The 13,200-nt window shown below is 29.2% G+C and overlaps 2 protein-coding genes across 11 annotated transcripts; both read left to right on the top strand.

Annotated features, from left to right (window-relative positions):
• Positions 1 to 2: 2 nt before the first annotated feature.
• On the top strand, positions 3 to 3,800 carry LOC113556467. 3 transcript variants are annotated; one of them, XR_003405533.1, is made up of 9 exons: positions 3 to 62; positions 839 to 1,056; positions 1,253 to 1,388; positions 1,670 to 1,821; positions 2,087 to 2,216; positions 2,504 to 2,655; positions 2,920 to 3,049; positions 3,337 to 3,466; positions 3,753 to 3,800. XR_003405533.1 is itself a non-coding variant. In XM_026961427.1 (5 exons), exons 2-4 carry the CDS (start codon positions 876 to 878, stop codon positions 3,432 to 3,434), a joined length of 312 nt encoding a protein of 103 aa, XP_026817228.1. In that variant the 5' UTR covers positions 3 to 62; positions 839 to 875; the 3' UTR covers positions 3,435 to 3,466; positions 3,753 to 3,800. The 3 variants fall into 3 exon arrangements, 1 of the variants encoding a protein (XP_026817228.1); XR_003405534.1 differs by lacking the exon at positions 3,337 to 3,466; XM_026961427.1 differs by lacking the exons at positions 1,670 to 1,821; positions 2,087 to 2,216; positions 2,504 to 2,655; positions 2,920 to 3,049 and having other exon boundaries at positions 839 to 953.
• A 1,744-nt stretch (positions 3,801 to 5,544) lies between these two features.
• On the top strand, positions 5,545 to 8,140 carry LOC113556465. Of its 8 annotated transcripts, none has more exons than XR_003405531.1 (4): positions 6,392 to 6,427; positions 7,191 to 7,339; positions 7,606 to 7,732; positions 8,019 to 8,140. XR_003405531.1 is itself a non-coding variant. In XM_026961422.1 (4 exons), the coding sequence occupies exons 2-4, from the start codon at positions 7,228 to 7,230 to the stop codon at positions 8,123 to 8,125; spliced, it is 312 nt and encodes a 103-aa protein (XP_026817223.1). In that variant the 5' UTR covers positions 6,406 to 6,427; positions 7,191 to 7,227; the 3' UTR covers positions 8,126 to 8,140. The 8 variants fall into 8 exon arrangements, 5 of the variants coding, with proteins under 5 accessions (XP_026817224.1, XP_026817225.1, XP_026817226.1 ...); XR_003405530.1 differs by having other exon boundaries at positions 7,603 to 7,732; XR_003405532.2 differs by having other exon boundaries at positions 7,191 to 7,407; positions 7,603 to 7,732.
• The last annotated feature ends 5,060 nt before the right edge of the window (positions 8,141 to 13,200 follow it).

The following is a 13,200-nucleotide window of genomic DNA, read 5'->3' as shown; positions in this document are numbered from 1 at the left end:
GGGAAAGTATCAACATCCTATGTTAATAATGGAATTGAAGATGTTGAAAATAATAATGCAATGTATGTGTATTGGTTATTGAATGTAATTAGTACTAAATTAATAGTAGTGTAAAAATTGAGATTTGTTAAAAATGTGAATTAAAATTTTGTAAACACCTTTAGTTTGTTATTATTACTGTTAAAGATTCCTTTAGCTATAAAATTCTCTTTATTTTTACTACTTGTGTATACGATTAACAAGACGGAATTCACAAATTCATATTTTAAATTGTATATAAAACACTCTAATATTAAGTTAATGTTTAAAAAAGTTGTCCAAATGATGAAATAAATGATTGTATTATACCATTATTAAAATCGTCACCCGTTTCATTTAACCTCATGCTTTGGACACACTATAAAACATACTATTGGCAAATAATACAAATTCTTATTTATTTCAATTTGAATATGATCAATTATAGGATATTGTACAAGTGCATTCTTTAAATACACTATTTTTACGTTATAATCAAACAAAACAATCCAGTAGATTTGTACTATCTTATATGGTTTATCAATATTATTATTTGTTATCATGGGTAATACGTTTTAATTTCGTATATTATTGCAGTTTTACATTTATATTATGGGTATATGATTTTCAGCTGTAAATTGTTTTCAAATTTTTTGTAATAAGAATGAAGTTTGTCCGTTAGTTTTTTTCCACATCTGAATTAATCAGTGTTGGCCGCGTACTCGTTGTCATATATAAATTTTAGTACTCCTTATGGTGCGTTGTAGTGTCATTTTATAATTCATTTATAAAACATATTTAACAGACTACCTTTTTTCAGATGACAATAGAGCAGTTTACTCAAGGAATTGAGACGCATGGATTCACTTATTTCACACGTTGGAAAGTATCAACATCCTACATTAATGGACTGGAGGAGGTCGAGAATATTGCAGGTTTTATGCAGTCTACGTATAATAGTTACTCAAAGTAATTAAAATTCAATTGATAGAAGTGCATCAAAAAGATGGTGTCATGAAACCCTGACCATTACATAAAGTAAATGATTCTAATTTCCCATTATTGACTTTCATAATTTTCCAATAACCTGTTATTTTATAAACATTATACAACTCAGTTGTATTTGATACTTTTGACTCACATTACAAATTCATAATTTAAATGCTTATAAAACACTTAATTCTCAAGCTATTCTCCAACCATTATACGAATTTAATTGACTACATATTTTCAGAAGGCAGTATGGCAGATCACTCAAGTCACGCTGATACATGAATTCACATTTCTCACGCGTGGGATAGTATCAACAGCCTACGTTGCAAATGGACTAGAAGATGCTGAGAATAATACGTGTTATATGCAATATACATGTAATGGTTATTGAAAGTAATTGATAGAAAATGAATAGTAATGTAACAAAAGTTTAGTGTCATGAAACCCTGACCATTACATTAAGTAAATAATTCTAATTTCCCATTATTGACTTTCATAATTTTCCAATAACCTGTTATTTTATAAACATTATACAACTCAGTTGTATTTGATACTTTTGACTCACATTACAAATTCATAATTTAAATGCTTATAAAACACTTAATTCTCAAGCTATTCTCCAACCATTATACGAATTTAATTGACTACATATTTTCAGAAGGCAGTATGGCAGATCACTCAAGTCACGCTGATACATGAATTCACATTTCTCACGCGTGGGATAGTATCAACAGCCTACGTTGCAAATGGACTAGAAGATGCTGAGAATAATACGTGTTATATGCAATATACATGTAATGGTTATTGAAAGTAATTGATAGAAAATGAATAGTAATGTAACAAAAGTTTAGTGTCATGAAACCCTGACCATTACATTAAGTAAATGATTCTAATCTCCCATTATTAACTTTCATAATTTTCAAATAACCTGTTACACTATAAATATTATACAACTCAGTTGTATTTGATACTTTTTACTCATATTACAAATTCATAATTTAAATGCTTATAAAACACTGAATTCTCAAGTTATTCTCCAACCATTATACAAATTTAATTGACTACATATTTTTAGATGGCAGTACGGCAGATCACTCAAGTCACGCTGATACATGAATTCACATTTCTCACGCGTGGGATAGTATCAACAGCCTACGTTGCAAATGGACTAGAAGATGCTGAGAATAATACGTGTTATATGCAATGTACGTGTAATGATTATTGAATGTAATTGATAGGAAATGAAAAGTAATGTAACAAAAGTTTAGTGTCATGAAACCCTGACCATTACATTAAGTAAATAATTCTAATTTCCCATTATTGACTTTCATAATTTTCCAATAACCTGTTATTTTATAAACATTATACAACTCAGTTGTATTTGATACTTTTGACTCACATTACAAATTCATAATTTAAATGCTTATAAAACACTTAATTCTCAAGCTATTCTCCAACCATTATACGAATTTAATTGACTACATATTTTCAGAAGGCAGTATGGCAGATCACTCAAGTCACGCTGATACATGAATTCACATTTCTCACGCGTGGGATAGTATCAACAGCCTACGTTGCAAATGGACTAGAAGATGCTGAGAATAATACGTGTTATATGCAATATACATGTAATGGTTATTGAAAGTAATTGATAGAAAATGAATAGTAATGTAACAAAAGTTTAGTGTCATGAAACCCTGACCATTACATTAAGTAAATGATTCTAATCTCCCATTATTAACTTTCATAATTTTCAAATAACCTGTTACACTATAAATATTATACAACTCAGTTGTATTTGATACTTTTTACTCATATTACAAATTCATAATTTAAATGCTTATAAAACACTGAATTCTCAAGTTATTCTCCAACCATTATACAAATTTAATTGACTACATATTTTAGATGGCAGTACGGCAGATCACTCAAGTCACGCTGATACATGAATTCACATTTCTCACGCGTGGGATAGTATCAACAGCCTACGTTGCAAATGGACTAGAAGATGCTGAGAATAATACGTGTTATATGCAATGTACGTGTAATGATTATTGAATGTAATTGATAGGAAATGAAAAGTAATGTAACAAAAGTTTAGTGTCATGAAACCCTGACCATTACATTAAGTAAATGATTCTAATCTCCCATTATTAACTTTCATAATTTCAAATAACCTGTTACAACTATAAACATTATACAACTCAGTTGTATTTGATACTTTTTACTCATATTACAAATTCATAATTTAAATGCTTATAAAACACTGAATTTTCAAGTTATTCTCCAACCATTATACAAATTTAATTGACTACATATTTTCAGATGGCAGTACGGCAGTTCACTTAAGGAATTCTGACGCATGGATTCACTTATCTCACACGTGGGAAAGTATCAACATCCTATGTTGCAAATGGACTTGAAGATGCTGAGAATAATACGTGTTATATGCAATGTACGTGTAATGGTTATTGAATGTAATTGATAGGAAATGAATAGTAATGTAACAACAGTTTAGTGTCATGAAACCCTGACCATTACATTAAGTAAATGATTCTAATCTCCCATTATTAACTTTCATAAATTTCAAATAACCTGTTACACTATAAACACTATACAACTCAGTTGTATTTGATACTTTTACTCATATTACAAATTCATAATTTAAATGCTTATAAAACACTGAATTCTCAAGTTATTCTCCAACCATTATACAAATTTAATTGACTACATATTTTTAGATGGCACTACGGCAGATCACACAAGGCATGCTGAGACATGGATTCACATTCTCACACGTGGGAAAGTATCAACATCCTATGTTAATAATGGACTTGAAGATGTTGAAAATAATAATGCAATGTATGTGTATTGGTTATTGAATGTAATTAGTACTAATTATTAGTAGTGTAAAATTGAGATTTGTTAAAAATGTGAATAAAAATTTGTAAACACCTTTAGTTTATTATTATTACTGTTAAAGATTCCTTGAGCTATAAAATTATCTTTATTTTTACTACTTGTGTATACGATAAAGAAGACGGAATTCACAAATTCATATTTTAAGTTGTATATAAAACACTCTAATATTAAGTTAATGTTTAAAAAGTTGTCCAAATGATGAAATAAATGATTGTATTATACCATTATTAAAATCGTCACCCGTTTCATTTAACCTCATGCTTTGGACACACTATAAAACATACTATTGACAAATAATACAAATTCTTATTATTTCAATTTGAATATGATCAATTATAGGATATTGTACAAGTGCATTCATTAAATACACTATTTTACGTTATAATCAAACAAAACAATCCAGTAGATTGTACTATCTTATATGGTTTATCAATATTATTGTTTCTTATCATGGGTAATACGTTTTAATTTCGTATATTTTTGCAGTTTTACATTTATATTATGGGTATATGATCTTCAGCTGTAAATTGTTTTCAAATTTTTGTAATAAGAATGAAGTTTATCCGTTAGTTTTTTTCCATATCTGAATTAATCAGTGTGGCCGCGTACTAGGTGTCATATATAAATTTTAGTACTTCTTATGGTGTGTTGTAGTGTCATTTTATAATTCATTTATAAAACATATTAAAAGACTACATTTTTTCAGATGACAATACAGCAGTTTACTCAAGGAATGGAGACGCATGGATTCACTTATCTCACACGTGGGAAAGTATCAAACATCCTACATTAATGGACTGGAGGAGGTCGAGAATATTGCAGGTTTAATGCAGTCTACGTATAATAGTTTACTCAAAGTAATTAAAATCAATTGATAGAAGTGCATCAAAAGATGGTGTCATGAAACCCTGACCATTACATTAAGTAAATGATTCTAACCTCCCATTATTAACTTTCATAATTTTTCAAATAACCTGTTACACTATAAACATTATACAACTCAGTTGTATTTGATACTTTGACTCATATAACAAATTCATAATTTAAATGCTTATAAAACACTGAATTCTCAAGTTATTCCCAACCATTATACGAATTTAATTGACACATATATTTTAGAAGGCAGTACGGCAGATCACTCAAGTCACGCTGATACATGAATTCACATTTCTCACGCGTGGGATAGTATCAACAGCCTACGTTGCAAATGGACTAGAAGATGCTGAGAATAATACGTGTTATATGCAATGTACGTGTAATGGTTATTGAATGTAATTGATAGGAAATGAATAGTAAATGTAACAAAAGTTTAGTGTCATGAAACCCTGCCCATACATTAAGTAACTGGATTCTAATCTCCCATTCTTAACTTTCATTAATTTTCAAATAACCTGTTACACTATAAACATTATACAACTCAGTTGTATTTGATACTTTTTACTCATATTACAAATTCATAATTTAAATGCTTATAAAACACTGAATTCCTCAAGTTATTCTCCAAACCATTATACAAATTTAATTGACTACATATTTTCAGATGGCAGTACGGCAGTTCACTTAAGGAATTCTGACGCATGGATTCACTTATCTCACACGTGGGAAGTATCAACATCCTATGTTGCAAATGGACTTGAAGATGCTGAGAATAATACGTGTTATATGCAATGTACGTGTAATGGTTATTGAATGTAATTGATAGGAAATGAATAGTAATGTAAACAAAGTTTAGTGTCATGAAACCCTGACCATTACATTAAGTAAATGATTCTAATCTCCCATTATTAACTTTCTAATTTTCAAATAACCTGTTACACTATAAACATTATACAACTCAGTTGTATTGATACTTTTGACTCATATAACAAATTCATAATTAAATGCTTATAAAACACTGAATTCTCAAGTTATCTCCAACCATTATACGAATTTAATTGACTACATATTTTTAGAAGGCAGTACGGCAGATCACTCACGTCACGCTGATACATGAATTCACATTTCTCACGCGTGGGGATAGTATCAACAGCTTACGTTGCAAATGGACTAGAATATGCTAAGAATAATACGTGTTATATGCAATGTACGTGTAATGGTTATTGAATGTAATTGATAGGAAATGAATGGTAATGTAACAAAAGTTTAGTTAGTCATGAAACCCTGACCATTACATTAAGTAAATAATCTAATTTCCCATTATTAAATTTCATAAATTTCAAATAACTGTTACACTATAAACACTATACAACTCAGTTGTATTTGATACTTTTGACTCATATACAAATTCATAATTTAAATGCTTATAAAACACTGAATTCTCAAGTTATTCTCCAACCATTATACAAATTTAATTGACTACATATTTTTAGATGGCACTACGGACAGATCACATCAAGGCATGCTGAGACATGAATTCACATTTCTCACGCGTGGGAAAGTATCAACAATCCTATGTTAATAATGGACTTGAAGATGTTGAAAATAATAATGCAATGTATGTGTATTGGTTATTGAATGTAATTAGTACTAAATTAATAGTAGTGTAAAAATTGAGATTTGTTAAAACTGTGAATAAAATTTTGTAAACACCTTTAGTTTGTTATTATTACTGTTAAGATTCCTTTAGCTATAAAAGTATCTTATTTTACTACTTGTGTATACGATAAAGAAGACGGAATTCACAAATTCATATTTAAGTTGTATATAAAACACTCTAATATTAAGTTAATGTTTAAAAAAGTTGTCCAAATGATGAAATAAATGATTGTATTATACCATTATTAAAATCGTCACCCGTTTCATTTAACCTCATGCTTTGGACACACTATAAAACATACTATTGACAAATAATACAAATTCTTATTTATTTCAATTTGAATATGATCAATTATAGGATATTGTACAAGTGCATTCATTAAATACACTATTTTACGTTATAATCAAACAAAACAATCCAGTAGATTTGTACTATCTTATATGGTTTATCAATATTATTGTTTCTTATCATGGGTAATACGTTTTAATTTCGTATATTTTTGCAGTTTACATTTATATTATGGGTATATGATCTTCAGCTGTAAATTGTTTTCAAATTTTTTGTAAAAGAATGAAGTTTGTCCGTAGTTTTTTCCATATCTGAATTAATCAGTGTTGGCCGCGTACTAGTGTCATATATAATTTAGTACTTCTTATGTGTGTGTTGTAGTGTCATTTTATAATTCATTTATAAAACATATTAAAAGACTACATTTTTTCAGATGACAAAACAGCAGTTTACTCAAGGAATGGAGACGCATGGATTCACTTATCTCACACGTGGGAAAGTATCAACATCCTACATTAATGGACTGGAGGAGGTCGAGAATATTGCAGGTTTAATGCAGTCTACGTATAATAGTTACTCAAAGTAATTAAAATCAATTGATAGAAGTGCATCAAAAAGATGGTGTCATGAAACCCTGACCATTACATTAAGTAAATGATTCTAATCTCCCATTATTAACTTTCATAATTTTCAAATAACCTGTTACACTATAAACATTATACAACTCAGTTGTATTTGATACTTTTGACTCATATAACAAATTCATAATTTAAATGCTTATAAAACACTGAATTCTCAAGTTATTCTCCAACCATTATACGAATTTAATTGACTACATATTTTAGAAGGCAGTACGGCAGATCACTCAAGTCACGCTGATACATGAATTCACATTTCTCACGCGTGGGATAGTATCAACAGCCTACGTTGCAAATGGACTAGAAGATGCTGAGAATAATACGTGTTATATGCAATGTACGTGTAATGGTTATTGAATGTAATTGATAGGAAATGAATAGTAATGTAACAAAAGTTTAGTGTCATGAAACCCTGACCATTACATTAAGTAAATGATTCTAATCTCCCATTCTTAACTTTCATAATTTTCAAATAACCTGTTACACTATAAACATTATACAACTCAGTTGTATTTGATACTTTTACTCATATTACAAATTCATAATTTAAATGCTTATAAAACACTGAATTCTCAAGTTATTCTCCAACCATTATACAAATTTAATTGACTACATATTTTCAGATGGCAGTACGGCAGTTCACTTAAGGAATTCTGACGCATGGATTCACTTATCTCACACGTGGGAAAGTATCAACATCCTATGTTGCAAATGGACTAGAAGATGCTGAGAATAATACGTGTTATGCAATGTACGTGTAATGGTTATTGAATGTAATTGATAGGAAATGAATAGTAATGTAACAAAGTTTAGTGTCATGAAACCTGACCATTACATTAAATAAATGATTCTAATCTCCCATTATTAACTTTCATAATTTCAAATAACCTGTTACACGAAACATTATACAACTCAGTTGTTTGATACTTTTTACTCATATTACAAATTCATAATTTAAATGCTTATAAAACACTGAATTCTCAAGTTATTCTCCAACCATTATACAAATTTAATTGACTACATATTTTCAGATGGCAGTACGGCAGTTCACTTAAGGAATTCTGACGCATGGATTCACTTATCTCACACGTGGGAAAGTATCAACATCCTATGTTGCAAATGGACTAGAAGATGCTGAGAATAATACGTGTTATATGCAATGTACGTGTAATGGTTATTGAATGTAATTGATAGGAAATGAATAGTAATGTAACAAAAGTTTAGTGTCATGAAACCCTGACCATTACATTAAATAAATGATTCTAATCTCCCATTATTAACTTTCATAATTTCAAATAACCTGTTACACGATAAACATTATACAACTCAGTTGTATTTGATACTTTTTACTCATATTACAAATTCATAATTTAAATGCTTATAAAACACTGAATTCTCAAGTTATTCTCCAACCATTATACAAATTTAATTGACTACATTTTTCAGATGGCAGTACGGCAGTTCACTTAAGGAATTCTGACGCATGGATTCACTTATCTCACACGTGGGAAAGTATCAACATCCTATGTTGCAAATGGACTTGAAGATGCTGAGAATAATACGTGTTTATGCAATGTACGTGTAATGGTTATTGAATGTAATTGATAGGAAATGAATAGTAATGTAACAACAGTTTAGTGTCATGAAACCCTGACCATTACATTAAGTAAATGATTCTAATTTCCCATTATTAACTTTCATAAATTTCAAATAACCTGTTACACTATAAACACTATACAACTCAGTTGTATTTGATACTTTTTACTCATATTACAAATTCATAATTTAAATGCTTATAAAACACTGAATTCTCAAGTTATTCTCCAACCATTATACAAATTTAATTGACTACATATTTTTAGATGGCAGTACGGCAGTTCACTTAAGGAATTCTGACGTATGGATTCACTTATCTCACACGTGGGAAAGTATCAACATCCTATGTTGCAAATGGACTAGAAGATGCTGAGAATAATACGTGTTATATGCAATGTACGTGTAATGGTTATTGAATGTAATTGATAGGAAATGAATAGTAATGTAACAAAAGTTTAGTGTCATGAAACCCTGACCATTACATTAAGTAAATGATTCTAATCTCCCATTATTAACTTTCATAATTTTCAAATAACCTGTACACGATAAACATTATACAACTCAGTTGTATTTGATACTTTTTACTCATATTACAAATTCATAATTTAAATGCTTATAAAACACTGAATTCTCAAGTTATTCTCCAACCATTATACGAATTTAATTGACTACATATTTTTAGAAGGCAGTACGGCAGATCACTCAAGTCACGCTGATACATGAATTCACATTTCTCACGCGTGGGATAGTATCAACAGCCTACGTTGCAAAATGGACTAGAGATGCTGAGAATAATCGTGTTATATGCAATGTACGTGTATGGTTATTGAATGTAATTGATAGGAATGAATAGTAATGTAACAAAAGTTTAGTGTCATGAAACCCTGACCATTACATTAAGTAAATGATTCTAATCTCCCATTCTTAATTTTCAAATAACCTGTTACACTATAAAACATTATACAACTCAGTTGTATTTGATACTTTTTACTCATATTACAATTCATAATTTAAATGCTTATAAAACACTGAATTCTCAAGTTATTCTCCAACCATTATACAATTTAATTGACTACATATTTTCAGATGGCAGTACGGCAGTTCACTTAAGGAATTCTGACGCATGGATTCACTTATCTCACACGTGGGAAAGTATCACCATCCTATGTTGCAAATGGACTAGAAAGATGCTGAGAATATACGTGTTATATGCAATTACGTGTAATGGTTATTGAAATGTATTGATAGGAAATGAATAGTAATGTAACAAAAGTTTAGTGTCATGAAACCCTGACCATTACATTAAATAAATGATTCTAAATCCATTATTAACTTTCATAATTTCAAATAACCTGTTACACGATAAACATTATACAACTCAGTTGTATTTGATACTTTTTACTCATATTACAAATTCATAATTTAAATGCTTATAAAACACTGAATTCTCAAGTTATTCTCCAACCATTATACAAATTTAATTGACTACATATTTTTCAGATGGCAGTACGGCAGTTCACTTAAGGAATTCTGACGCATGGATTCACTTATCTCACACGTGGGAAAGTATCAACATCCTATGTTGCAAATGGACTTGAAGATGCTGAGAATAATAGTGTTATATGCAATGTACGTGTAATGGTATTGAATGTAATTGATAGTAAATGAATAGTAATGTACCAACAGTTTAGTGTCATGAAACCCTGACCATTACATTAAGTAAATGATTCTAATTTCCCATTATTAACTTTCATAAATTTCAAATAACCTGTTACACTATAAACACTATACAACTCAGTGTATTTGATACTTTTAACTCATATTACAAATTCATAAAAATGCTTATAAAACACTGAATTCTCAAGTTATTCTCCAACCATTATACAAATTTAATTGACTACATATTTTTAGATGGCAGTACGGCAGTTCACTTAAGGAATTTGACGTATGGATTCACTTATCTCACACGTGGGAAAGTATCAACATCCTAGTTGCAAATGGACTAGAAGATGCTGAGAATAATACGTGTTATATGCAATGTACGTGTAAGGTTATTGAATGTAATTGATAGGAAATGAATAGTAATGTAACAAAAGTTTAGTGTCATGAAACCCTGACCATTACATTAAATAAATGATTCTAATCTCCATTATTAACTTTCATAATTTTCAAATAACTGTTACACGATAAACATTATACAACTAAGTTGTATTTGATACTTTTTACTCATATTACAAATTCATAATTTAAATGCTTATAAAACACTGAATTCTCAAGTTATTCTCCAACCATTATAAATTTAATTGACTACATATTTTCAGATGGCAGTACGGCAGTTCACTTAAGGAATTCTGACGCATGGATTCACTTATCTCACACGTGGGAAAGTATCAACATCTATGTTGCAAATGGACTTGAAGATGCTGTGAATAATACGTGTTATATGCAATGTACGGTAATGGTTATTGAATGTAATTGATAGGAAATGAATAGTAATGTAACAAAAGTTTAGTGTCATGAAACCCTGACCATTACATTAAGTAAATGATTCTAATCTCCCATTATTAACTTTCATAATTTTCAAATAACCTGTTACACGATAAACATTATACAACTCAGTTGTATTTGATACTTTTACTCATATTCAAATTCATAATTTAAATGCTTATAAAACACTGAATTCTCAAGTTATTCTCCAACCATTATACAAATTTAATTGACTACATATTTTCAGATGGCAGTACGGCAGATCACTCAGTCACGCTGATACATGAATTCACATTTCTCACGCGTGGGATAGTATCAACAGCCTACGTTGCAAATGGACTAGAAGATGCTGAGAATAATACGTGTTATATGCAATGTACGTGTAATGGTTATTGAATGTAATTGATAGGAAATGAATAGTAATGTAACAAAGTTTAGTGTCATGAAACCCTGACCATTACATTAAGTAAATGATTCTAATCTCCCATTATTAACTTTCATAATTTTCAAATAACCTGTTACACGATAAACATATACAACTCAGTTGTATTTGATACTTTTTACTCATATTACAAAATCATAATTTAAATGCTTATAAAACACTGAATTCTCAAGTTATTCTCCAACCATTATACGAATTTAATTGACTACATATTTTAGAAGGCAGTACGGCAGATCACTCAAGTCACGCTGATACATGAATTCACATTTCTCACGCGTGGGATAGTATCAACAGCCTACGTTGCAAAAGGACTAGAAGATGCTGAGAATAATACGTGTTATATGCAATGTACGTGTAATGGTTATTGAATGTAATTGATAGGAAATGAATAGTAATGTAACAAAAGTTTAGTGTCATGAAACCCTGACCATTACATTAAGTAAATAATTCTAATCTCCCATTATTAACTTTCATAATTTTCAAATAACCTGTTACACTATAAACACTATACAACTCAGTTGTATTTGATACTTTTTACTCATATTACAAATTCATAATTTAAATGCTTATAAAACACTGAATTCTCAAGTTATTCTCCAACCATTATACAAATTTAATTGACTACAATTTTAGATGGCACTACGGCAGATCACACAAGGCATGCTGAGACATGGATTCACATTTCTCACACGTGGGAAAGTATCAACATCCTATGTTAATAAGGACTTGAAGATGTTGAAATTAATAATGCAATGTATGTGTATTGGTTATTGAATGTAATTAGTACTAAATTAATAGTAGTGTAAAAATTGAGATTTGTTAAAAATGTGAATAAAAATTTTGTAAACACCTTTAGTTTGTTATTATTACTGTTAAAGATTCCTTTAGCTATAAAATCTCTTTATTTTTACTACTTGTGTATACGATAAAGAAGACGGGAATTCACAAATTCATATTTTAAGTTGTATATAAAAACACTCTAATATTAAGTTAATGTTTAAAAAAGTTGTCCAAATGATGAAATAAATGATTGTATTATACCATTATTAAAATCGTCACCCGTTTCATTTAACCTCATGCTTTGGACACACTATAAACATACTATTGACAAATAATACAAAATTCTTATTGATTTCACAATTTGAATATGATCAATTATAGGATATTGTACAAGTGCATTCATTAAATACACTATTTTTACGTTATAATCACAAAAACAATCCAGTGAGATTTGTACTATCTTATATGGTTTATCAATATTATTGTTTTATCATGGGTAA

The sequence above is a fragment of the Rhopalosiphum maidis genome, chromosome 3 (genome assembly GCF_003676215.2).
Source record: "Rhopalosiphum maidis isolate BTI-1 chromosome 3, ASM367621v3, whole genome shotgun sequence".
Taxonomy (NCBI): domain Eukaryota; kingdom Metazoa; phylum Arthropoda; class Insecta; order Hemiptera; family Aphididae; genus Rhopalosiphum; species Rhopalosiphum maidis.
Note: the sequence above shows the minus strand (reverse complement) of the source record. Positions and strands in the feature narration are given on the sequence as shown.